We start from the raw sequence: 27,085 nt of genomic DNA on the forward strand, positions 1-27,085 counted from the left end.
TTTTTACAACTTTCATCGACTTATTTGACATTTAACAATAAGTTACGAAAATATAAACAAAGAAAAGCAGCTAGATTTCTTAAGTATTAAGATTTTGTCCTAATCTATGTATATAATATATTTATATGTATATCTAATATATAAAATTCTCGTGTAACAGTTTTTGTTACCATACTCCTCCGAAACGGCTATACCGATTCTCATGAAATTTTGTGAGCGTATTGAGTAGGTCTGAGAATCAACCAACATCTATTTTTCATCCTCTTAAATCCTGTTCGACATACCAAAAATCGCATATAAAGTGAGTTACTACCTCATCACACTGACAAAAACACGCTACCATAGCATTTTAAATCAATTTAAACTACGGCAAAAATCATTCATCATTAAGTGAAATCATTAATTCCATTTATGAGTGTTTTGTCCAGTGAGCAATGCCAAGAAAACGCAAAGGGGGAGATTTGAGCCATGATACAAGTATATCTCGATACATGCGAAATAGAAGATCCGAAAGAATAGCGCAATTGCATCAAGAAGATACACGAACTGAGCGCAATGACGTCACAAGATTAGAACAACGACAACCACGCCGTTTCACAGTCCAACGACGTTGTTGGAACATACATAGGTCGTAGTACAGTGATTGCTTGCGTTGCCATCAGGTGGCGAAACGGAGTTCGCTGAGGTTTGCTAGTATATATATATGTATATTAATGTACAGTGAGTTTTGATTGCGCCCCTTTTGCCAGAAAACCATAAGGAATTTTAACATTTTTTTTACATTGTCAAAAACCGATTCAGATGCCAAAGTTTATTTTAAAAATTTTAATAAATTCAAAAAAGTAGTGAAAAAAATGTTTTTTTTCCGTTTTTGTTTCACCAAAGGTAACGACAGCGGCACACAAAGCAGCTCTGCGTGCGAACAAAGGAGCTCTGTGCAGAAAGAAAGCTTACCACAGTACCATAGTACCATACAAAAAACGATACTACAAATTATGTTTCTAGATAACCTTTCTTAATTTGTTTTTAAATATTTTTTGCTGTGCCTTTTAGATTACCTATCACAATGTAAAAAAAAATATTAAAATTCCTTATGGTTTTCTGGCAAAAGGGGCGCAATCAAAACTCGCTGTACATTAATATATATATATATATATACATATATATGTGTGATTCCACATCAGATTTACAGTCGATATTGGGAAATTCGATGAGATATTTTTTTTCATGCTCTTTATCGAAAATAAATCGACACGTATTTTTTTATATGGCTCAGAAAATTTTTGACAAAGTTATGATTTTTTGAATTTTTGATGAACTGCCTTTTTATAGATGACAGTCTCGTTTTCCAGCCCCAATAACTCGATAACCGTACGTCGCAGAAAAAAAATCTAAAGGATGTAAAAATTTCATCCTTCCTTCTTCTTTGCAAAACTTTCGTGAAATAATTTTTTAAAACAATTTTTCACCACAAAAAGTTCAAATGTTTATAACAAATTAATTTTTCTCCAACTTGGACCATTTTGATTTTTTTTTTCTTATCACAATAAATCCTTCAAATTCTTCTGATGAACATACTAAAATTTCAGAATGGTATCAAAATTAGTTTTTGAGTTATAGAATATTCAAGATCATCATGCACCGTCCGCGCGCTCGGTCTCAGGGCGTGCGCCGACCAACGACTCCAACGAGCGTCAATTCGCTTCGCGCGCGCATAGTAAGGGTCAATGAAATGAATTTTTAATGCTATTTAATTCTATAACTCAAAATAAATATTAAAATACGAGTCGATTTATTTTCGATAAAAAGCATGAAAAAAAATATCTCATCGAATTTCCCAATATCGACTGTAAATCTGATATGGAATCGCCCATATATATAGGTACTATATACATAGATTAGGACAAAATCTTAATACTTAAAAAATCTAGCTGCTTTTCTTTGTTTATATTTTCGTAATTTATTATTAAATGTGGATGAAAGTTGTAAAAAATTGTATATATGTATGTATGTATGAATATATGTGTGATATAAATATTAACTTTAACGACGTGAGTTCTTTAGGGTCGAATGTAGGGTTTACCATCTTTTGTCCATTGAATTGGAAAACATTTTGCAGAACAGATAAATTAAAATAATTGCAAAGTTCTTAGAAGCCCGTTAAGTGCAGCACACCGATGATAAAGTCTCAGTTAATATACATACATATGTACAAAGAGCTGATATGAAATTATCAGCGTGCAAAAATATCAAATATTCAAAGATAGGTGGAAGTGAAAACGACGTACTCGTGCATACGTCTACGGATAGAAAACCAATACCAAACATGAAAGGAAGGTAGATTCGTCAAGCCGAAATCGTGATTCTGATCAAGAATGTATATACTTTATGGGGTCTGAAATATCTACTTCAGAGCGTTGCAAACTCCTGACTGCAATTATAATACCCTCTGCAAAGGTATAAAGATTAACGAAGGTGACTAAGAGGGGCAACAGGTGGCTACAGGTTAACGTATCTAGTGTACAAAAACCTATCGCATGCCGGCCAATGATGTCAGTGTTTTAATAACTGCCGCGGATAAGGTTTCCATTTCCCATTTGATCAGTTATAATAATTTTAAAAAAACTCTAAGATGGTATTCGAATCCAGGTTACTGCTGCTGATGTTGCCGGTGCTGATAACAGGCAGAACAAACGGGCTGGTAGATGGACACAAAATGACGGTAAGCTTGTGACTGAGTCGACCGACTTGTGGTGATTTCATATTGGATGACGCAAAAATAAAATATGTACTATATACACTTGGCTTTCGCTTAACACCGGATTTTTTTTTGCACGAACTGGGTCTCGCACGGTTACAAATTTGCTCCTATCCTCCTTTTAACACTCCGAAAACCTTGTTCTCACACGATTGCCAAATATCAATAATGAAATAGACAGTTTTTTTTTGATAAGGAGCCACCAAAAAAGAAAACATGTTGAAACAAGAAAGGAAGTAGCTTCGGCAAGCCGAAGCTTATATACCCTTGCAGTCATTAAATATGTCGAACAAAATACATAAAGTACCCTGATTTTTATGAAATTTTTTTCTCGATTTAAGAGTATTTAAAAAACTTGATGTTCCAAAAATCATGCTCGTGGGATTAAAAACAACAACGCTTTAATTTTTTTTCCATTATTTATATGTATATTTTTTGATCTCTCCTATGGGAGCTATATGATGGAGTTATCTGATTTTGATAAAATTTAATCCGAAATTCAATAGCAGTTAGAAAACGCCATCTGGAAGAAATCAAGTCATCCGATCAAAAACAGCTGCCTGAGAATTTTTTATTTCGTTCTCTCGTATTGGAGCTATCCGATTTAGTCGGCCGATCCGGCTCGTTCCGACTTATATACTGCGTGCAATAACTACACACCTTTTGGTAAAGTTTCAGCAAGATAGCTTTAAAACTGAGAGACTAGTTTGCGCGGAAACGGACAGACGGACAGACAGACGTACATACATATTTGGATTCTTATCGTGATGCTGATCAAGAACATATATACTTTATGGGGTCTGAGGAGTCTCCTTCACTGCGTTGCAAACTTCTGACTGAAATTATAATACCCTTTGCTCTGCAAGGGTATAACAAACTCGCTTAAACCATATATGCCACCAAATGGATTTCAAATTTGATATGGTAGAAACATATGATCTTCTTATTTTCTTAACATTATTAAGTTTCTATAAAGTTTAACCTGTTAATTAATAATATGAAGCATTTTTTTTAATTTAATACCAACTTTTAATTTTGAAAATATGAATGTTTATTTTAAATTTATTAATTTTGCTGCCAATTTTGAGTTTGGAGATTGTAACCTCTTATTTTGTTATGAATCCATGTTTTGCCTAACACGATTTCGCTTTACATGTTTTTAGGAACGTAACCCCCGTGTAAAGCAAGGGCCACGTTAAAGACCGCGCCAGGCTGTTTGGATGAGCTTGTAGCTTGATCGTATACTTTGCTTTTACTTTGTCGATTTCCTCTTGAACAGACCCCACGTTTAAATCCTTGTGAATATTTTCATTTCGAATGTACCACGGTGCACCCGTTATTGTTCTTAGTATTTTTGATTGGGCTCTCTGGATCACTTCTATAGCTCGGAGCCATACTTCCAAATTGGTTTTAGAACTACATTGTACAGAAGTACCTTGTACTCCAGTTTAAGCGGAGAGCGAGCATTTATTAGCCAGTGTAGGCTTCTTGCTTTTAATTTTAGTTGTGTTCTCTAGGCTTTGATGTGCCTTCTCCAGGTAAGCCGTCTATCAAGGTGGACTCCAAGATACGTTACTTCCGTTGTTTGTGGAATATGGATGTTGTTCAGAGATGGTGGGGGGGCAAGTTTGTCTATTAAGGGTAAAAGTGACGTGTTTGCACTTTTGCTCGTTAACCTTTATGCGCCAATCTGCTAGCCATTTCTCCAAAAGCCCGAGATGAGCTGATAGATTTTGCGTTGCTCGCATGGGGCACTTAGATCGACTTAGAATGGCAGTATCATCAGCAAATGTTGAAGTTATTGTAAGGCCGGTTGTCGGAAGGTCTGCTGGGTAGATTATATACAGCGTTGGTCCAAGCACGCTTCCTTGAGGTACTTCAGCTTCGGTTGGATGGTAATCGGAGAGGAAATCTTTACACCGTACTGCGAAACTTCTATGCACAAGATATGACTCCAGTATTTTGTGGGTGTTCTGTGGTAACAAATAAGGTGTAAAAGCCTCAGGGAAAGGAGAAATTAGAGTTTTGTGTTTTTTTTTAAATTATTTATTTATTCATGAATATCTATTTTGTCCCCTTCAAAGTAATCCCCATGAGATATTATGCACTTGTGCCAACGGTTTTTCCAATCTTCGAAGCACTTAAAAAAATCATTTTTTTTTATCTTGTTCAGCTCCTCCTTCGATGCCGTCTTTATCTCGTCAAGCGTAGCGTAACGTCGTCCTTTCATGGGCCTCTTCAGTTTAGGAAACAAGAAAAAGTCACAAGGGGCCAGATCTGGGGAATACGGTGGCTGCGGCATCATTAGTGTGTTGTTTTTGGCCAAAAAGTCGCGCACAAGCAACGATGTGTTATCGTGGTGCAAAAGCCAATTTTTGTTCTTCCACAAATCCGTGCGTTTCTGGCGGATTGCCTCGCGCAAATTGCGCATAACTTGCAGGTAATATTGCTTATTGATCGTTCTTCCCTGTGGCAAGAACTTATGATGCACCACGCCCCTGCAATCGAAGAAAGCTGTCAGCAAAAATTTCACATTCGACCGAACTTGGCGTCCGACACGCTTTTCGTCGTTCACATCTTCTCGGCCTTCTACTGTGGGTAGTACTCTCCACCTTAAACTTCTGAAGATGGGTAATTACCCACATGAAAAGCAGAGATAAAAACTTTGAAGTGAGCTTAAAAACTCACGGAACATGTGAAACTTATTACGACGATTTTTTTTGTATGAAGAATGAATGAAGAAACACAAATAAAAACAAACAAGCAAAAAAAGAAACGATTTGGAGAAATAAGGAATTACAATGAAAAATCAAATGCAATCGAACTTATTACGATTCGTGAAGAGGATTTGTCAGAGCAGAGGTCAGTCGTGTTCGTTAATTGACAGTGTTAGCCCTTATGGATCGGTTTGTTATTCGAGGGGGAGATCCCAATAAAAGGGCAAGAGAAACTGAAGCCAATGAGGCGAATAAGGAAAATGGGAATAGTAAAAAGCAAAGAATTGGTAAGAAAAAATAGAAATTTCCAATTCCCCAAAAAATTGAAATTTGATTGATTACTTTTAGAGGAAAGTTCTGAAATTCCTCGAAGTTACCAACGTTGGAAACTGAAATATCAGTGGCTCAATGAAAACGGTCGTGGCCAATTAATCTGCGCAATCTGTACTGAAGCGTGCAACGACAATTTATTGACAAATCTTACATCGCATGGTCTGAGTTTAGAAATTGGAAACATGCAGCAGAAAGAATAGAAAACCATTCAAAAAGTTCATTCCATGTCGCTTGCGCAGACGCTTTAAATAACCTCGGAAAAATTAACGTTGTGCAACATTTATCAACCGCATCTCAAAAAGAAATGATGGTTCATCGGACGGCCTTGAGAAAAATATTCAGTACCCTAAAAATTTTGGGAAGGCAAGGACTAGCTATTCGAGGAGTGGATAACGACGTCAATTCAATTGAGAGCGCGCGCAGAAGATGTTTCTAAACTAGAATCTTGGATCAAAAGAGCAGGCCACAGATGGCTACATCACGACATCCAGAATGAAATATTGCAAGCGATGGCTATGAAAATTTTGTCAGATAATATTCAAATAATTAAACTTGCGATGTACTTCTCTATACTTCTGGATAAACCTGCGGATATTTCAAGAACGGAGCAAATTTCTATTTATTTGCGAGTTGTTTCTCCGGACCTCGTAGCTACGGAGTATTTTTAGGGCTTTTATTCGACAGAAAATACGAAAGCGCAAACTCTATTTGATATCGTTAAAGATGTGCTCCTCCGATTTGGGTTGCAAATTTCAAAGATGAGGGGCTAATGTTATGACGTGGCATCAAATGTGTCTGGGAAAATTTCTGGGTTGTAACAACGTATCCGAGAAGAAGAACCGAGAGCACTTTTTGTTCATTGCAACGCCCATATTCTCAATCTCGTAGTTCAAGACGGGATTGAACAAGTTTTCCCTGCCAGAAAATTCGTCGTAGAAGTGAAGGAGTTAATCAATTTTGTGAGAGATTCCCTGAAACGACTCGCCAAATTTCAGGAACTACAGGCTGAAGCGATGGGTGACGAAGTAATTCCTGCTCTTGCAGCGTACTGCCCAACAAGGTAAAGTTCGGAGTCGCGTTCCAAACTTAAGAGAGTACTCTACCTTCACAGTCCTTAATTTTGAGTTAATGTTCGTATTTTAATATATTTTTTGTCATACAACCCGGTAAATTGGCATTTTTCGTGCCTGTATTCCGTGCGGTAAATCGATGATTTCAGCTGTTTACCGTAACCCGTGCGTAATCGGCAGTTTTGCACTCAAAATGCCAAATTTAACGGGTTTATGGACAAAAAGCACCGTGTGTATCTAGTGCTGTAAGAACGAGATTACACTCGTGAAGTTAGCGCCAGAGCGCACCGATTGAGTACACCCTTAAAAAGGTTATAAGTTCTTCATTTTTATAAAATATAATATCTCAATTTAGGTTCACGCTGCGAATAAAATCTCCGAAAACCGTACTGGCGAAATACGAATCACTGATGGAATTCTTCCAAGCGCTGATCGAAAATCGGGAAGTCGATAGCACAATCGTCGCTAAAGCTGCAGGTTTTCTTCAACGCATGGAGTCTTTTTCATTTTTGTTTTGTTTTTTTTTTAAATGCGTTGATCGACATATGTGATCGAATTGAAATATTAAACCAAGAACTTCAAAAGGCAGAGCTTTGCGTCGTAGATTCGCTTCGAAAAGTAGAAGCTGTAACTTTTGCATTAAATCTTTCCTGCCATTCCAAATTTGAATCAATTTGGCTGAGAAGCGTAGAGTTCTCAAAGAATTTCGATATTGATGAACCGAATTTACCCCGTCAACGAAACATTTCGACGCGAATAGAAAGCAAATATCACAATAACCATGTTTTCAAGTCTCCCGAAGAATATTACCGGAGTAGGGTAAGATGGGGTAAAACCGCCGGTGGGTAAAACCGCCATTTGGATTTCAAATTCAAATTAAGCGCCGAAACGATTAACCGTTGATAATATAGATTTTGATTGATAATGCGCGGTTTTTGAAGTCGGTCGGAATACTGCAGCTTTATCGTGACAATTTCTATTGCCCCTTTTTTGTTTCACTCGACAGCAGCAAAAAAATTTTTGTTATCAACATTGCTCAATGAAGTGTAAATGAACGGCTTGAAAAAAAAGAGGTAAATACAGTACGAACCTTGATACTGATGTACATGTATCAAGTTAGCCAATATGTCCAAAATTGTACAAACTAAGTAACCTCGAAAAAAAATTGGCGCGTGGGGTAAAAACGCCGCGAAAAGGTATTGCTCAGAAGTTTTAATTTTTTAAACTCTATAATATTTTACTTTTCTATAATATTGAAGCCGACACTTTGGAAATTCACTAGGCACTTAATAATTGTGAAATTGATTGTTGAAATTGTTAAATAATTTTGCAACATTTCAATGGATATAGTTTTTAATTAAAAAACTTCTGAATCCACATGTTGGAAATTTTGAAATTGAAGATTTTCTTCTATTAGGTATCAATATCTAAGATTTCAATATTTTATGATAATAATCTACTTGTTATTGACATTATTTGCGTACTTAAATACACTGAAACCAGACTGGCGTTTTTACCCCACTAGGTGGGGTAAAACCGCCGTTTTAAACTTTTCTTTTGAACGATCACAATTGTTTTAAAATAAAAGCTACATAAAAACTTTTTAAATGAATTTTGTAGCCAAGGGATTCAACTTTCAGAAATATGGGTTGGTTCATTGATCATTTTATAAATGATAGCTTGACATCGTCAAATATACATTTTTGGCGGTTTTACCCCATCTTACCCTATATATTATATTATGAAATATTCGCTCTTTGCTCTTTAAAAAGTAGATTTGATACTGAATCAGACAAATTTTTCAGAACATTAGAACAGATTTCAGTTGGTCAAGAAGTTGACGTAGAAAAAATCATCTCGTTTTATAAGGGTGATTTCGATAAATTTAGGTTGTTGAGCGACAGAGATATGGGATTGAGCTTGATGAACTCAAAAATCTTTAAAAAATGTTGTTCAATTCCTGAAAGAGAATGACTGGTGTAGAGGACTTTTCCCTGAATAGTTACGTTTCATCCAGTTGCTCATGATTAAACCATGTCGCGATACTTCATTCCTATCCAGAGGAAGTGGACAAGCTTGATCTGGAAGCACTCATGAATGAATTTATTTCTAAAAATTCGAAACGGTCTGCAATGTTCGCTCTTAAGTTGTAAGATGTTAGTAAGAAATAAATGCAAAATTAGTAAATTATAATTTCAGAACAATATAAAAAGTTATTTTTTTAATTCGTGAGGCGAACCGACATAGCCCCTGCCGACCCGGGGCTTCGTGAATAGAAGAATCGTCATAGTTTCGATGTTGTTTAGCCTTTACATATGTATTTTGTTCGACATATTTGATGACTGCAAGTCTAAGGCAAGCCGAAGCTACTTCCTTTCTTGTAAGGTATGTACATATTAGGGTGAATTTAATGGGTCTAGAACGCGACAAGTTCATTTTTCAACAGGACAATGACCCTAAACACACGGCTTGGAAAGTCAAAACGTGGCTGTTGTATAACACAAAACGAATTCATACACCACCACAGAGCCCAGACATTAAAGCCATAGAAAATTTATGGGCCCATCTCAAGTTAAGGTCCAAGAACACAGGATTTCCTCGAAAAAAGAGCTAAAAGAGATATTACTAAAGGAATGGTCGAATATACCCGAACAGAGGTGCCAAAAATTAGTAGAATCAATGCCACGACGATTACTAGCTATTAAAGAAAATAAAGGCTTGCATACAAAATATTAAATAAGAAAATAAATCATCAATATGTAATACTTAAACAAAAAAGCGAATACTTTTGTGATGTGCATTTTTGTAGTCGGTATGAGTTCCTTAAAAAAAACAGCAGTGAAGCTAATTTTTTGAAAAGTTTTTGTTATTTTCTAATCGTTAAATATATGTATAACTAAGAATAATAAATGAAATTATCAATGTTACTCAATCATTGAATAAAAAGCGTATTTATGTATGAGGTACTTTGCAACGAGTACTTTTGTGACTGACTGTAGTTCGATAGCTTGAATCGAATCCCCAAATAGCATGACCAGTTGGTATGATTGTACTCGAACTGAATGTAAGCAACATTCTCGAACATTCATTGCCGAAATAAAACGCTCACACAAAACGGTTCGATCGAACAAAATCATTCGTAACCGAGCCTGAGTGATTGGAACTAAATATTCGCTTTAACCCTTTGAGGGGCACATTTTTCTCTTTGGCGAAATTTCAGTATTAATGGTTGTATATAGGTTTTCGGGGTCGCTGGTTACGATTCTGATATCGGAATTGTGAAATTTTGGATATTAATCTACTGATATCAAAATCGTTATCAGCAACCCCAAAAACCTATGTACAACCATTGATATTTGAATTTCGCCGCGTAACAAATAATGAAATCAAACGGAAAGATTCGTCAAATAACACTATTTTCAACTTATTCAAAAACTACAACAACATGAAAACTAGCCTGCCGAAAATTCTGAAAAAAACATATGTTTTTGTTCAATGTATATGCTCGTCAGAAAAAAATTTTCATAATTTTTGCACCTGTAGTTTGCACACAGCTGAATTTATTCAAAAACACGACCGTTTTTTCAAGTTTGAATTTTTATAACTAATTAATTAATAACAATTTCACGAAAATTTTTTTTTCATAACTTTTTATAAGTATTTGAGAGTCTAAATTATAATATATTTTTACTAAAACGAGTGCAGTGCGAAAGAGATTAATTAAAAACGGCAAAGAAACAGGTGGGAAGTATACTTCCCACTGCCCCTCAAAGGGTTAAGCAAGATCGCTTACGATCATACATTTTTGTTGAACCAATGTTTTCAATCAATCACAAAAAATCAAATCTCTGATATGCACTGAAAATAATTTGTTTGTGTGTGGTTATTATTTTAGTTCATTTATTAAAAGCTTTTAAAACAAGGGCAACAGAAATGGGAAAACCTTGAGGTATTTCGTTTTCAAGAGGGTAAATGGATGAGATTTGTTTGCCTACATTGCACTTTGTTGAATTTGACCCGATTCCGAGGCCAAAACTCATTTTTCGCGAGTATGCAAATTTCCGTTTTTTTAATGTTATCATGCTATATTGTATACCTAAAATGTTAACTTAGCAGTTTAATGTTAAAAAACATAACAGCTGTTAAAGTCAGCTGTTGCAAGCGGACACCACGTGCTGTGTTGATTGTTTAATTTACGGTGCAATTTCAAATTGGCATATCTCTGAAAAAAAAATCATTAAATAACAAAATTCAAAATGAATATGAATTCTTCAGGTTAGTACTATGTGTTGATACTAATATGTTGCGTGTTTTGTTCGTATTTTTCTAACAATTTGTATATTTAGCAAGTGTTGTCCCCTTGTCACTTTTGGAAAAAAACTTGAACTTTCCAAAGGGTTTTTAAAAAAGGTTCAAATTGTATCAGTGAGTGCCCATATACATGTTGTAGATTTGTCAATTCTGAATTCATAATATGTAAGCTCATTATGCGTTTTTTGCGGTTTTCTGCGTAATTTGAATTATTAGGGTTTCACAACTGACCAATATTGCGCAATTCGAGAGGATGCAAAATGCAGGAAAGCCAATATATATACCAATTATTATGATGTAAGTCAAAAGAAAAAAGACTGCCGACCAGACAATATTATTGTAACGGACATCGTTGCAAAAGTTTCTTTGCAGGATCTATTGAATCACACAACAAGTCGAATAGTGGATTATCAAAAAGAGGCTACAGCAACGGCACTGAACATGCAGCAGTCTGACTTTTTATCTGCAGAATTGATATTGAGTTATGGCTTTGATGGCAGCACGGGACAAGCTAACATTAATCAGGCTTACACTAACGGCCAGTCCCAAGATGCAGACTCTTCACTTTTTGCCACGACAGTTATGCCTCTTCGTCTGATCGATTCGTCCTGCAATATATTGTGGAACAATCAAACTCCGCAGAGCATACGGTTTTGCAGACCTTTAAAGCTGCAGATTCTTAAAGAATCCACAAAAGTTATTGAAGATGAGAACATTCGTATGGAAAGGGAAATAAGTGAATTAAATTCTATTAAAATAAATCTAAATGAAAGGCAATGTATATATGTGAGGTTTAGCTTGTATTTGACAGTAATTGATGGCACAGTGCTAAATGCCCTTACAAATACGAAATCTTACCAAGCTTGCCCAATCTGTAATGATTTTCTTGGTAACAAAAATTTTAAGTGCATGAAATTTGTTCCCATTATCCACAATGTGAAACACGGTTTAAGTCCATTACATTGTTGGATTAGGTTTTTCGAATTCGTCCTTCATGCTGGGTATAAAATGGATGTGAAGAAATGGCGAATATCTAGCCAAGACGATAAAAGCATTGTGTTGAAAAAAAAAAAATATTCAGCGAATGTTTTGGGAAATGCTGTCCCTGAAAGTTGACCAACCTGAACAGGGAGGATTCGGAAGTACAAATCAGAGAACTGCATCGAGTATGAGCGTTCATGTTCGATCAAACTTGCTCAAAGCAATCACAACTCAACACAGCGCTTCGCTATAAAGTGGTACGTTCCAGTTTCGTGCACAAAACGAACGAGTTCGAACTATTCACTTGAGTGTTCTGCTTACTGATTAAAACTGATTTGTTGGTTTCGGTATGATGATCGAAAATGATTGTACCGAAAGTAAAACGACGCACGAACCGCTCAGACTTCAAACAAGTTGCACTTGAATTGAATGTGAGTGAACGAATCAGATCGAAAATGTGTGGATAGTTTTTATGTAAATATGTGTATTTGAAAGGAAACAAGTTGCGGTGCATTAATTTAACCAAAATACAAAACTTCATTTATTTCTTCATTATTAACGCTTAAAGTTAAAATAGAATTAATACTTAAATTAATGAACAAAATTAATGCTTGAAATATAAAAGAACACAAACTTCACTGAGATCAGAAAAAAATAAAAGAAAAAAATATTTTCTAATTTCAACCTTAATTGCTAAAGTTTTTATAAAATGAATTTAAAAACAATAAGCTATCAACTGAACATTCTTTTTTCAGTTATAACATTTCCAGCTAAAGAAAACGAACGCTCAGCGGCTGCGCTGCTGGCGGGAATGGAATGAATTTGCAATGCTAATTTTGTTAAAAAGGGATATTTATTTTCATTATTTTCCCACCAGTTAAGTAAATTAAAGTTTTCATCCATTCCAATTTTTTCATTGCAATATCTTTCCAATTCTTCTTCAGGTGTCTCTGCGGTTTGTAAAAAATTACGCTTCATTAAATGCGGGAAAAAGAAAGTGTCGTTGGTTTTATTTATTGCTGTAACTTGGCTACTGGCATCTATGGTACTGTCTGAATCAAACGAAAACTGTGTTGTTGATGAATTCGATAAAGGTGTACTTGGAAATGAAGGTTGATTATCTGTCAAAATGCGAGCATTGCAAAACAATTTTATTTCTTCTAAATCGTTTGGCTGCATATTTAAAGCCGGGGGATATAAAAAATATGCAACTTTGTGCCATATACCGATGTTAGGGACCCATATTTCGTTTATATTATTTATTATTTTTTCTTTTAAAGTTGAAATAACCGGTATATCATTGTTTGTCGGCTGACATAGATTTTTAAGGGGCACAACTAGTGCGACGGCCTAAAAAATGCTGATTTTTGGGAATTTTTATAAAAAAAACTACTTGATCAATTCTTTTCAAATTTTCAGAATATATTTATACATGTTTTAAGAATGTATAGTGCAATTTTTAAAGAAAAAAGTTAAATATTTTTTAAGTTAGAGTCGATCTCCAACGGCGCTAAAAAAAAAGTGCTGCAGTGATTCCGGCCCTCTCCGTGGACGAAATCAAAAAATGAAAAATTCTCGTTAAACTAGATAATATTTTCCATACCATGAACTACGATACAAAAAAAAAATATCAAAATATGACAAAATGGCAGCGTTTAAAAAAAAAAATCGAATTTTAACCACAATTTTGGTCGTTATTTCGTAATTTTTGATCGGATCAAAAAACCGATAGTTCATGGTACGTAGAACTATATAAAGAACAGGTAAAAATTTGGTAGTGATCGGATAACTAGTTTTTAAGATATCACTGCAGCAAATTCGGAAAATGCTGTTTCGAGAAAAACGCGTTTAAAGATAAAATGATCGTATTCACTGTTATACGAGCGGCTGCTCTTAAAATTGCTATAACTCAAAAACTATTTGAGATATCGATTTCAAATTTTAATATGATATTTTTAAAGGTATAATCTACCGAAAAATTAAAAAAAAATTCGAATTTTTTAAAATCTCACACTAGTTGTGCCCCTTAATTGCTAAAATTACCGGCAACACATAGTACAGCGAAGGTGCACTGCAAAGCTGCAGTTTTTTAGAAACAATCTCAAAATTCTCACACATTTCGACTACCGATTTAACAACAGGTTTGTTAATATGTAATAACCGCAAGCTTTGTTCATTCTGCCTTAAAATGGTAAATATTCATATCATCCCAATTATCAATAATCGATTTCAGCATATAATAATGGGAATTCCAACGTGTTTGGCATTGGCTTTTTAAAGATGTGGTCGGAAGATGCTGCAAATTCGATTTTTTAAAATATTTAACTATCTTCTTGCAGGCCTCCAACACTTCTGCGAGTTCTGTGGTGGCAGAGAACGATTTGTCCAACACATTGTTAAAAAGATGGCTTCTGCAATTTTGTCTATTATTACATTGTAAGGCCTTCAAAATGATTGTTCCTCGATCCGTTACAAACGTAATTTTGTCAATATTTGATATATCAAATTCGTTAAATAGACTTTGAAGTTTTTTTAAAATGTTGTCGCCCGTTGACCTTTCAAAATCCATTGATTTTATTCCCAAAATTAGAACAAAGAATTTAAAATCCTTTTGGTAGTGGAATGTTACTCCCAAAAGGTTTCGCTTAACATAGTTATCCGACCACATATCAATTGTGGCTGACGCGCCACCACTGCTCACAATCTTATGGATTTCAGACTTCAGTTCCTCCTTCTTTTCATTGGCGCACTTCGAGACTTTCCGTGAAACAGTGGTTGGATCCGGTAGCATGTCTTCCACGTCGACGTGCTCGCCATAAGTTGCGCCGATCCGAATAAAAAACTTTACTAGTTTCACAAATCCGGAACCGCGCACAGCTGAAAATGGCCGACAGTCTTCTGTGACCCAATTCATGGTACAATTATACAAGCAGTGTTGCCAGATTTTGAGAGATAAAATAAGCTAGATTGAAGAAAAAAATAAGCTAGAATAAGCTAAAAATTAAAAAAAAAAAGCTTAAAATAAGCTAACCATGGAAAACATTAAAATAGTTGATTTTTTTACTTTTAATAATACGATATTTATATAACTATTAAATTAAAGAAATAATTTTATCAACTTCCTCATTAGATTCATTATATTTTGCCGAAGATTGTATTAAAGCGAGGTATTTTGTTGGCAGTTGGTACTCATGGCAACATTTTCCATGACGTCGCAGTCCATATCTATAACATTAAAACAAAAATACTTTGTATTTTTTAAATAATTTAAAATTTCAAAAACAAACCTTATTCTTAAAATTGCGTTTAAGCTTTTTAAAGACATTTTGTTGCGCATTTTTGATTTAACAATGTTCATACTCAAATAACTTGGCCCCAATCGACACCTTACAAAAGCAGCAGTACGCTTTTGTGGAGTCAGTTGGCACTTTGGCAATTCTTCGAAATTTAACCAAGAATCGCGGAAATTCTGTTTGTAAGTCACTTTCGGCATGTTTCTAAAACGACGCAACAACAATCGCAAATCAAACGTGTGCAAAATTTCAGTGTGACCGAGACTTGCTAACGATTATTATTAAAATACCAACAACAAAATATGCTTTTGTCCAAATTATCGATAAAAATTACCAAAAATTATAATACAATTTTTTTAAGCCAAAATTAGCTAAATTAAATTTGAAATAAGCCAGATTTTAAGCTATATGCATTTCAAGTATTTTTCAAGCTATTTCATTTTAAAATATGCTAAATCTAGCTTAAAATAAGCTAAAATGGCAACAATGTATACAAGGTAGTCTCGTCGGCTGCCTAATCGTTCGGCTTTTTAGTCAGTGCGTTCGTGCTTCTTGAAGGATGAGCACGCGTGCGGACGATTTTTTTCAAAGTATTAACCCTTGGGCAAAGATGTCGTTCTGCCCTTGGCTGCAAATTTTTTTTTGTTTTTTAACATGTCGTTTCAGATAATTTTAGTATAACAAAAAATGTAATGGAGAAACTATCAATAGCTACTAAGAAACATTAATTTAGATATTAAAAAAACTTACTTTAATATTGACATTTATTTTAAAATTAAAAACCTAAACAAGAAAATAACTATCCAAAAATAAAAACAACGTTTAATTTTAAATTCAAAACAATTAAAAATTAATTTATAAAAAACTTCAACTCCTATTACTATAAATGAGCAATTTAAGACCCATGCACCATCTAAGGGCTAAGCAAAAAGCTCTTTTGTCGTTTCACTCGCACTTACTACGCAGACTCCTCTCACTCGCACTTGTGGTGAGTAATGAATAAGGGAGTGCTTTTTTCCGACGAGACTACCTTGTATAATTGTACCATGATTGTATCATGGTACCATGAACTGAATCATGGTACAATTATATACAGTCGACTCTCGTTAATTCGAAACTCGAGGGACTCTTGAAATATTTCGAATTATCGAGTGTTTGAAATATCAAATGGTTCGAAATTTCGAAATTTGCGAAAGAACTTTGTTATACTGGCTTGCTTTAAAGCACAATTCTGCTGCTCACACTGCTCAATAACTTTTTTAAGAGAAAAAGTGCCTGAATACTTTTTCATCACTTTCGTTTTGTAGACATAAGCTTTGTAAGGTATCAAATGAGGATCTTGCTTCCTTAACTGACACCTCTGCCAAAGGTTCTTTATACTTTCTAGGGCTCATAGCTAACATTAACTTTTAATATGCATACCAACGAAAGAGTAACAGTAAATGAATAACTACACAAACCAATTCGTAAGAAGTGTGTGCGTCAAAAACTACATAATCAAAACAAAAACAAAGGCAAGTTTGAACTTGTCGCAAAATTTTTCTCTGCAACTTTGAATTGTCGAGTGTTAGACGCTGATGAGTTCGAATTAACGCGTGGTTTTGTTAAATATCAATGATTTTTTCGTTCGAATTACCAAGTGTATGAAAATGTATTGATTTAGTTCGAAATATAAAGAGATTTCGTAGGGACCTCGTGATAACTTTGATTTATAGAGAGGTTCGAATTATCGCAGGTTTGAATTAACGAGAGTCGACTGTAGTTGTACCATGAACTGAATGTAAGCAACATTCTCGAACATTCCTTGCCGCTCACACAAAACGGTTCGATCGAACAAAATCATTCGGAACCGAGCCTGAGTGGAACTGAATGTTCGCTTTGAGCACAATCGCTTACGACCATACATTTTTGTTGAACCAATTCACAGTGGTCCGGCTATATGGAAAAAGTGGTCATAAATCAAAAACTCAACGTAGAGACTTCAAAATTTGTACTCGGGGGTTTTGGGGGTCGTTGATTTCGAATATGAAGTGGAAATTTCAAAATTGAAAATGGCGGCTCCAATATGGCAGTTGTGACTTCTGTAAATAGCTGGTGAATATATTATCTCATTTTTCACGACCCCAGAGAGTACCACGTGGAGGTTTACGGTAAATTTAGACTCTCCTTTTTTTTTTTTTTTTTTACTTTTTTTTAAATTTTTTAAATTAAATTTTTTTTTTAAATTAAAAAAATTTTTTTTTTTATGTTTCTTTTAATTTTTTTTTATTTTTTAATTTGAATTTTTGTTTTTTTATTACTTTTTTTTTTGGATTTTTGTTTTTTTAATTTTTAAGTATCTGCTCACTGAGAATCACTATCTGACTCTAGACGTTCTGATTTAATGGCCGGCAGCCTCAAAAGTCCCATAACCTCTTTTGCTAGAGGCTTTGTGTACTTTTGAAAGCATTTGGATTTTGATAGTATTACTGGATCAGAAGAAATTAGCAAATTATGCATCGAATCCATCATGGTATATTTTCTAGATATTTTTCTTGTATTATTTTCTCGAAATCTTTTTATATCTTTATTACAAGATTCCTGTGCCTCTTCAGAGAGCTGTCCAATAGGCAGCAATGCCGTTTTTATTATGGCTGCACCGTGAATAAGTATTTTATGGACGGAAGCTGGCATATTATACCAATTATACAAGTCCACATACATTTTTGCTGTATTGAGCGCATAAACCTCAAATTTTTTGCTATTGATTTCAAAACCAGAAGACAGAGTTTGCAAAATTATGCCAAATCGTTTTATCAAAATTATGTCGATGCCCGTTATTTCAGATGAAATATCTGGATCGTTAAAAAACCTACGTGCGGTGTTTCCGTCGTTTGTTGATCCACTACCTCCTGTTTTAGGGAAATCTACTAACGACCCCATCTTCGCTTTGAAGGCTGCTTGAATATATGCCTTTCTTGCTTTAAAGCTCGCTTTCTCTGAAGGACTTCGAACTTGCCATTTCTTGAAGTTCAAGCGATATGCAATATGCAGCAAACATTCGAAAAATCAAATTTTGGCATGTAGAGGAGATAAGCCAAACTCAAATATGGACGGATCTGTTTCTCTTTGAATTGATGTATTTATGTCTTTCATAATTCTCGGTAATGCTCCGCAAACATAACATCTTTGAGTTGAGGCAGTTTGTATAAGAGCATTACAGACTTTTCCGTCAATCATAGTTAGGAGCATTTGATGAGAAATATATACATTTTGAAATTCATCATTTGTAATGGTACTTGGTACTAAATTACCTATTTGACTTTCAATCTCATCTCTTATTGACAACGAAACTGCAGAAGTCTCTTTTGTGAACTGGATTTTAATTGGTACGCAAGATCTAGAAGATGATGGACGACAATTTTCCAAAGTATTATTTTTTGACATGAATTAGATTTTGGAGTATACAACTCTAAAGGCACAAGTGAAGTTATCATAATATTTCGGTCATTAAAGTCTTCAAAAGAACGCTATTTATAAGCTGAATACCCTGAACTTCCGTCAAAGCCCCACTTGGAGGTCAAAATCAATTTTAAGAGGCAATTTGAAGGAAGAGTGCGTAAAACAGGTTGTACGACCTGTAGTAAACGATTTGATAAGTGATTAAGAAGGGATTGCAATTGAACTTCAGCACTCTGTTCAGTAATTGTAATGTTGTTCGGATAACACCTTTTTTTAGCTTCTATAATCTTATGATAAGAAGGATACAGATCAATGCCTCTTTCCTTAATACCTGATCTAATATTAAGATATTGGTGTTTTGTCAATTTGTTCGATACCATAAAAGCCAAAGCTTCATCTTCAGTATAAGATGTGATTGGGCTCACAGATTATGTTAAGAGCCATCCGCTTTGGAAGATGCCACTTTCGATACCAAATTTGCACCAAAACTATTACCTTCCGATCGAAGATTCACAGATGCAGCATATGCTAGTTCAGTTCCGGATGACTTGAGTAAACTATTAACTCTTCGTTTTTTATAACGCTCATTGATATCTTCGAAGGATTTCGGCGGTTGGCCTCTCTTGGTTCCGCCATTGCGTATGCTATCGTGAGAAAGTTCACATTTTTCAATCACGGATGTTTCGCATGGAAAAGTGACTGTTTCATTTAACCAGGTAGCATTCTCTTCTAAAACATGATTCCAGTGTCTGTTACAATTAATCAGTTTTCGCAAGATATCTTTACAGAAATTTTGAATAATCTGCAAAACCCCTTTTTTTAATTCTTTTGGACGGTTTTGATATTTCAATTTTTCAATTACGTAATTTTGCAAATGGATTCTTTTGGTATCATACCGCTTAGCTTCAGAAGCCTTTAAGAAAAGGAATAAATCCCTCTTTGTGTGAGCAAAAGGCATTGTTTTTGGAATTCCGTATGCTATTCCCTGTAAAGCGGGAAATTTGTGCAAAGCGGAAAAAAAATGCGCCAAATGCGTCTCTAAAAAGGTGGTGCTTCGGAGCCGGTCAGATTTTTACAGCAACCGCAATAATTGGCGTTCTGGCGCTTAAGAATTCTAAAAACAAATTCATTTTAATTTTAACCCTAAAATATTAAACAATTGATTTTACCCTAGCCTCCTCTCAATGTCACCGCTTAAATTGGAATGAAAGAATATTCTAGTTCAAAGTATACTTAAAAAAAAGCTGCGCAACTGCCCAAATTAAAGTTACTGCATATGCAAGTTATCCAACCCATGAAACCAGGCCACTTATGGCTTTTATAAACAATATTTTCAAACTCTGCTTTGAGGCCCGCTCTTAGTTCCCCAGCTAAGCTAAACAATTCAAATTTAAAGTAAACATCAGCTTCCGTTCGAATCGCAATCAATTGCGCCGATTGAGTTTCAAGTCCCCACCAAATTGCATCGGTCAGCATAATTGAATTTCACAATAAGATGTGACAGTTTCATCTTAAGCTTTTATACTAAACAAAAATTGAAGTTCGAAAAACTCAAAGAAGAAAAGCTCCTGGCCGAGGTTTATTGGAGCCGATTAAAAAGTTAAGCAGACAGTCATGTTCAGATCGGCATCGCGTTCAGTTATATCTGTTAAAGTGTCTTGTGAAAAACTGTATTAGAAGATAAAAGGTTTATCACCGAAATAAATATATAAATAAAAAAAGGGGTGTGTCCAGCATACGCACGACAGAAGTGAAACTTCTTCATCACTACTCATTTTTAAAATTGAAATTCTGTAGGAAACCGAATAAAAGCCTTTTTAGACGCTTAATTTTAGAGGTCTCGAAATGTGCTGGCGACTCTCAAAAGTTAACAAACCGATTGAGAAGAAGAAGAAGACAAATACATATCGATATGTGTTTTCATTTCTAGGTCAAATAAAATGGATAGAAATTATGGTACCAATTAATATCTGTATGCAACCTGTTCGATTTGAATTCCTTTTGTCATTCACACCTCTCACCCCTTTTTCAACTGCAACCGCATTCTATTTTTAGATTTTTACGCTCTCAACTTTGTGCGAGCGCGCTGAGAGCGAGAAAGGATAGAGGAGGATAGAGACATCGTTCGTCAGCGGTTAGAAAGGGATGGGGATCCTCGCTTTTTCGTGACGGTCATGAATCGGTTTTACTCCGTCCCCGAAAATCCACAACGCGCCTAAAGAAGTTTCACTTCAAAAATAAAATATATTTTTTTAAATTCACCAACAACATCAAATTTACAGTAGAATCCTCTTATAACGACTCCGCTTATAGTGTCCTTCCGGGTATTGCGACGAAAACTCGATGGCTTGATTGGTCCCCAGACAGACTTATGCACTTAAATCCTTCTGCTTAGTGCGTCTTCCGGGTATAACGACGAAAAATCGTCGGTCCCTTGAAAGTCGCTATAAGCGGATTCTACTGTATATTTTTTTAAATTCACCAACAACATCAAATTTACAGTAGAATCCTCTTATAACGACTCCGCTTATAGTGTCCTTCCGGGTATTGCGACGAAAACTCGATGGCTTGATTGGTCCCCAGACAGACTTATACACTTAAATCCTTCTGCTTAGTGCGTCTTCCGGGTATAACGACGAAAAATCGTCGGTCCCTTGAAAGTCGCTATAAGCGGATTCTACTGTATATTGCATATGCACACGTGCGAGAATGATCATGAGCGCAAAGTAGAACTAGGGATGATAAAATCACTGACTTTTGTTTTTGTCGCTTTCGCTGCTGATAAGGCTGGTGCTTAATTTCCGCAACAGGCGTGGAAAAAATGTTTGCATTTGCGTTTGCGCAATTTTGCGCAAAAGTTTTAAATTGGGTATTGTAGTACAGATGTGTACTAATATTACCTACATATATGGTCTCCGGTTGGAAGCTGATGGAAGGCTAAAAATATTCGATTCAAAAAAAAATTATTTTCAAAAAAATACTATTTTTTGCTAAGTAAATGAGAATCCCATCAATACAACAATACATATTGATAAAAAATTTTATTGATAATATAGTTTACAGTAATAAAGAACTGTTAAAAAAAAAAATTGTATCGTAGAAATGTTCGTAAATAGAAATAAAATTATATTATATTTTTATAGGATTTTCGTCACTTGTCACTTTTAAGATTAAAAATTTTTATGTAAACGGAATTAAAACAAGCTAATACTTTGGTGAACCATAGTTCAAATATTCAAGAATTTATTAGAATTAGAAATTTTTAAATCCAGGACTATTGAAAAATTGGATTTATGGCAGCATCCGGACCACTGTGCAATGTTTTCCATCACAAAAAATCCGAGTAAATGAAAGAGTATGATCGAAAAAATTGTGATCGTTGCAGCTCTCTGGTACAAATGTTGGTAATACTGCACGCCGTGCATTCAGCAAATATGAAGCTTTCGCAGAAATAACTGGCGTCGATACACAAATTATTTTCAACATGAGGAATATCCTTATCTCATTATCCTGTCAGCTTCCAATAAATGCCGAAAAATTTGAAAAACTTTGCCATCAAACTGGTCACTTAATAATTGAAAAATATCCATGAATACCAATGACAGCGACGGTCCACAAGATTCTTGTCCACTCAAGAGTAATATTGGAAAACACTGTTCTTCCAGTGGGTTATTTTGGTGAGGAAGCAGCTGAATCCAAGAATAAAATATATAAATCCGACAGACTCCACCTTGCAAAGAAGAACAGCCGAATAAACAATCTTACAGATATTTTTCACAGAGCAATGGATACTTCCGACCCCATAATTTCATCCTTAAAGTTGAAAAGGCGGATCCAAAAGCACAAGAGTCTTGCTTTGCCAGTAGAAGTCATCCAGCTGTTGGCTTGTGAAATTGAATCTGCAGATGAGTCTGCAAATTATATCGACGCAAGGGAAGACGACAATTCATATTTTTTTTTTTATAATAATAATGAAATTGATGATAATGATGAAGTTGAAAATTAATACATAATACATTTCTTTTAATAATACAAAACAAAAATTTGTTTTTCTTATAATATAATCCATATTTATTATCTGATCTGGACCAAATTTGCAAGACGACGAGGAATACGACATTCATCCTGTGCTCCAAAATTGGGGTCTCTAACTTGAGAATTACTTTAGGTATTCGTTTTTTTTTTCGATTTCTGTGGGCACAGGGGGGGGCGTTGACACGCCCACTTTTCTAAAATACCTTCCTATAGTAATAACCTTCATTATACAAGAAACCTGCATTCAAAAATATCGTTAATTTCAAAAATTTTAATTTTGGCCACAAAAACGGGTCAAATTCAACATAGTGCATTGGTTGCTATTTTTCGGTTCGTCATAAAGTTGTTAATGTAATGAATTTTTTTTGGTCCACCTTTCCATTCCACTAGTTGGTTGATTATTGAGTGAACTCCCACTCGGTTAAAGTTAAGAGAGACGAGTGAGATGTGTTTTTTGCTGTTTAGTGACTTCGTAATTAGATGGTCTACATCATGGTACAACTACAACTGGTATATAATTGTACCATGGTCTACATCATGGTAGAATTATATAAGGTAGTCTCGTCGGCTGCAAACTTGTTCGGTTTTTTCCCCCTATGGCTCAGTGCGCTCGGGTTTTCGAAGTCAGAGGTTGTCCGCGGACGATTTTTTCTCAAAACGTTAACCCTTGTGTGCTTATGAAAAACACTTGATGAAATTATTGCAGCAAGCACATACAATGTGTAACATGTAATATTGCACAAAAATATTTTGAAAGGGTAACAATATGGAGGGGAGTCCTAAAGGGCAGCTTTGGGTAAAAACCAAAAATTACGAAACAATAAATACTCATTGTCATATAACAGTCCTTTTTAACCCCTATGCACAGTATATGGGTTAAACAACACATTCTGTTTCTGTTTCTTTCGCACTTACGGGAAAACACCCTCTCACTCGCACCCATTGTAGTGCGCAATAGGGGGAAGAAAAAGCCGACGGGACCATGGCATAATAAGTACAAGGTAGTCTCGTCGGCTTTTTTTTTCCCCTATCGACACTACAATTAGAGCGAGAGAGAGAGTGTTTTCCTATGGGTTCGGGTCGATAGGGGAAAAAACCCGAACGATTTTGCAGCCGACGAGACTACCTTGTATAATTCTACCATGGACGGGACTACCTTGTATAATTGTACCATGGACGAGACTACCTTGTATAATTGTACCATGACAGCAAGGGTCTCTTGCTCAGAGTGAGAGCGAGAGAGTATGCACTTTTTCGGTTGTGCTCGCACAACCGAGGGCACAAGATGAAAAACGGTCGACTGTAATTTGCGAGCTCTGCTATGCACACATTTTCGATCTGATTCATTCACTCACATTCAGTTCAAGTGCAGCTTGATCGAAGTCTGAGCGGTTCGTACGTCGTTGTACTTGATCGTCTTTTTCGGTACGATCATTTTCGATCATCATACCGAAACCAACAAATCAGTTTAAATCAGTAAGCAGAGCACTCAAGTGAATGGTTCGAACTAGGGTTGTTGATAATATATCAAAATATTAATATATCGGTATTTTTCTAAAAATGATATATTTATATCGTATTTTTTTGTTTGCACAAATATCGGAATATCGTTACAATTTTTTGATATTTTTGTCTGCGGTCACTCTAAATTCTGAAGTGGCATCATGTGGACAAATTAAAGCGCGTCAGAAAGAAAATGAGTGTTAAATCGAATTATACAATTGTGAAAAACGGGACAGCGAAGTGCAAACATTGCGACAAAATCATAAGAACAAGGATTGTTATGCATTTTAAGCACAGTACGGCTAAGATGGATCAATTGCGAAAGGCTCAAGCCGATGAGGGTACTCCTGAAGGAAAAATAGGAACTTTAATTCAAAATGTAGACACGCGCTGGAATTCTTGTGTAGATATGATGGAGTCCTTTTTAGGCTTAGTTGATTTAAAGATCAGAACGCGTTAAGGGACTACCCGAAATGCTCAATGCCTCAGAGCTTAGCAGCGACTTATGTAGTCTCCTGCAGCCGTTTACACAAGCCACAGAGCAGATAAGCGGTGAACAATACGTCACCGTAAGCATGGTGATTCCACTCATTTCGCCATTGAAAAACAACATAAAAAAATTGAATATGGAGACAGACGAAGGAAAACGAGCCAAGGAGGCTCTTTTAAAGAATTCCGAAAAAAGGTTCCAGTCGTTCCAGCAAAATAAAATTTTAGTGAAATCGTCCTTCTTAGACCCTAGATTTAAAAGATGTATTTGTCACCGCTTTCGGTAAGGGAGGCCTCATTAACTCGTAAAACTAAAAATTGTAATATTATTAACATTAAAAATTTTGCTAAAATAAGAAAAAACACTTGCTGACTAGTTAAATTCCTACAGATTTCTGATGGAAAAAAAAAGGATTTCAAGGACTTTAAGAGCTTCCATAACAACTCCATCGCAAATGACTATGACGAATCGGAGAACAAGGAACTAAAACTTTATTTTAGCTTGCCCAAAGCTGCGTGGGAAAGCAATTCCCTTGAAGTATGGAAATCACAAAAAAGCGACTATGCCGGGCCTGTACAAGCTGGCCCTGAAGTATTTAGTTACCCCAGGAAGTTCGGTGCCTTCAGAGCGGCTGGCTTCCGCCATTAAATGTGTTGAGTGCGATGCAAGGAGCAGGATGACGGACGCACACATTACGCAAAGGGTATTCCATAAATCTCTAAAAACGGCAAACTGGTTTTAAAAATTGTTTAATTGTTTAATAATACTGTTATTTTTAAAAAGAAACTTAACAAAAAATATCGGAAATATCGATATTATCGATATTTTTATGTGATATTTTAAATATTATCTTTTTTTTTTATAAAAAAGTATCATCGATACGATATTTTTTAAAATTTTCGACAACCCTAGTTCGAACTCGTTCGTTTTGTGCACGAAACTCGATCGTACCATTTTCTAGCGAAGCGTTGTGTTGAGTTGTGATCGGTTTGAGTAAGTTTGATCGAACATGAATTCGATGCAGTTCTCTGGTAGACATGGCAGAAGTGAAACTTCTTTGGCGAACTAATTTATCAGTCTTGTCTATATTTATACAAATCTAAAACATAAGATTTCCGAGACTTAAAGAAAGGGAAAAAGGAAGATCAGGTAGGAATTTAATTGTCATTAAAATATTAAAAGTGTTGAAAAGTAATATAAATTATAAATTTAGTTTTTTAAATTTATTTCTTCAATATTTACACTATTCGACGCGATTTCTATAGGTGTTGTTGTGACTAAAGCAGTTTTTCCCCATGTGTGGGTCGCGATCCACTGGTGGGTCGCGGGTAAATTTTTAGTGGGTACTAATTGTCATATAGATCTTGCTATTTTTGGTGTAAATGTGTCGCGGTCCCGACAAGTTTGGGAAACACTGGACTAAAGCATTATGATACGTAAAATATGCAATATAAGTTTGTCTTTTAACATTATCTAAACAGCTTGTAAAAACAGCATCTATTGTCGTTATACGATAGATTTTCCATCTAAAGTTCTAATAATTAACTAGTAAACGAATACACAAACCAATATAGCATGTATTATTTCTCAATATCCCATATTCTCTCTCTCTCTCGTTCAATCCATTGGACAATTATACCGAACGTTGTGAAGCATTTCCTGTTAGATGAGCCTTGGTCACACACTAGGACTTTCACGAAAACCCCCATATTTTGTAAGATGCTTACACTTCTTTTGACAATTTCGCAAAGAATTTCACCGCTCAATCCATTTTGAGAAACAAAGTAGTTCAGCACACAGCTTGTGTTAGAAAAAATGGACTTAAACATAAAAACAGTTACTTTCCTTGCAACATAAGGCAAACGTTCAAAGCCCTTATCCGTGAATCCATCAATTAAGTCCAGTTTCTCAATATACCGAAGTTCTTTTCGAATTGTCATCTCGTCCATCATAAAAACGACTTCAGTATTATTTGTATTTTTTAATTGAAAGCAAATTTTTGTGATATGATCAATGAAACTGTTTGTGAAGCCAGGTTGAAGGGTCTTAATTGGATCCCATCTATACAGTGTACTGCAATGGGGCACAGTAAGGTTGAGCCTGTTTCCTATAAAATTATAAGTTGATGGGGAAACATAATAAATATTTTGGGC

General features: G+C 35.3%; 1 protein-coding gene and 1 long non-coding RNA gene across 5 annotated transcripts in view; one reads left to right on the forward strand and one right to left on the reverse strand.

Moving 5' to 3' along the window:
• Nucleotides 1-2,367: 2,367 nt before the first annotated feature.
• The window catches only part of LOC108101959 (lipase 3), a 29,612-nt gene continuing 4,894 nt past the window's right edge, over nucleotides 2,368-27,085 (forward strand). Inside the window, exons 1-2 of one of the 4 annotated variants that reach the window (XM_043208751.1) lie at nucleotides 2,368-2,722; nucleotides 25,323-25,635. In XM_043208751.1, the coding sequence (XP_043064686.1) occupies nucleotides 25,495-25,635 (141 nt within the window). In that variant the 5' untranslated portion in view covers nucleotides 2,368-2,722; nucleotides 25,323-25,494. Of the gene's footprint in view, nucleotides 2,723-24,601; nucleotides 25,215-25,322; nucleotides 25,636-27,085 lie in introns of those variants that run through there. The other 3 variants (XM_043208749.1, XM_043208750.1, XM_043208752.1) reach the window with 3 other exon arrangements.
• Nucleotides 15,219-15,940, reverse strand: LOC108101960. Its single transcript, XR_001772133.2, has 2 exons — nucleotides 15,458-15,940; nucleotides 15,219-15,395 (listed from the first exon to the last, which is right to left on the reverse strand). It is a non-coding gene; the product is annotated as an uncharacterized LOC108101960 (long non-coding RNA).

This window comes from Drosophila ficusphila, unplaced genomic scaffold (genome assembly GCF_018152265.1).
Source record: "Drosophila ficusphila isolate 14025-0441.05 unplaced genomic scaffold, ASM1815226v1 contig_636, whole genome shotgun sequence".
NCBI classification, from domain to species: Eukaryota; Metazoa; Arthropoda; class Insecta; order Diptera; family Drosophilidae; genus Drosophila; species Drosophila ficusphila.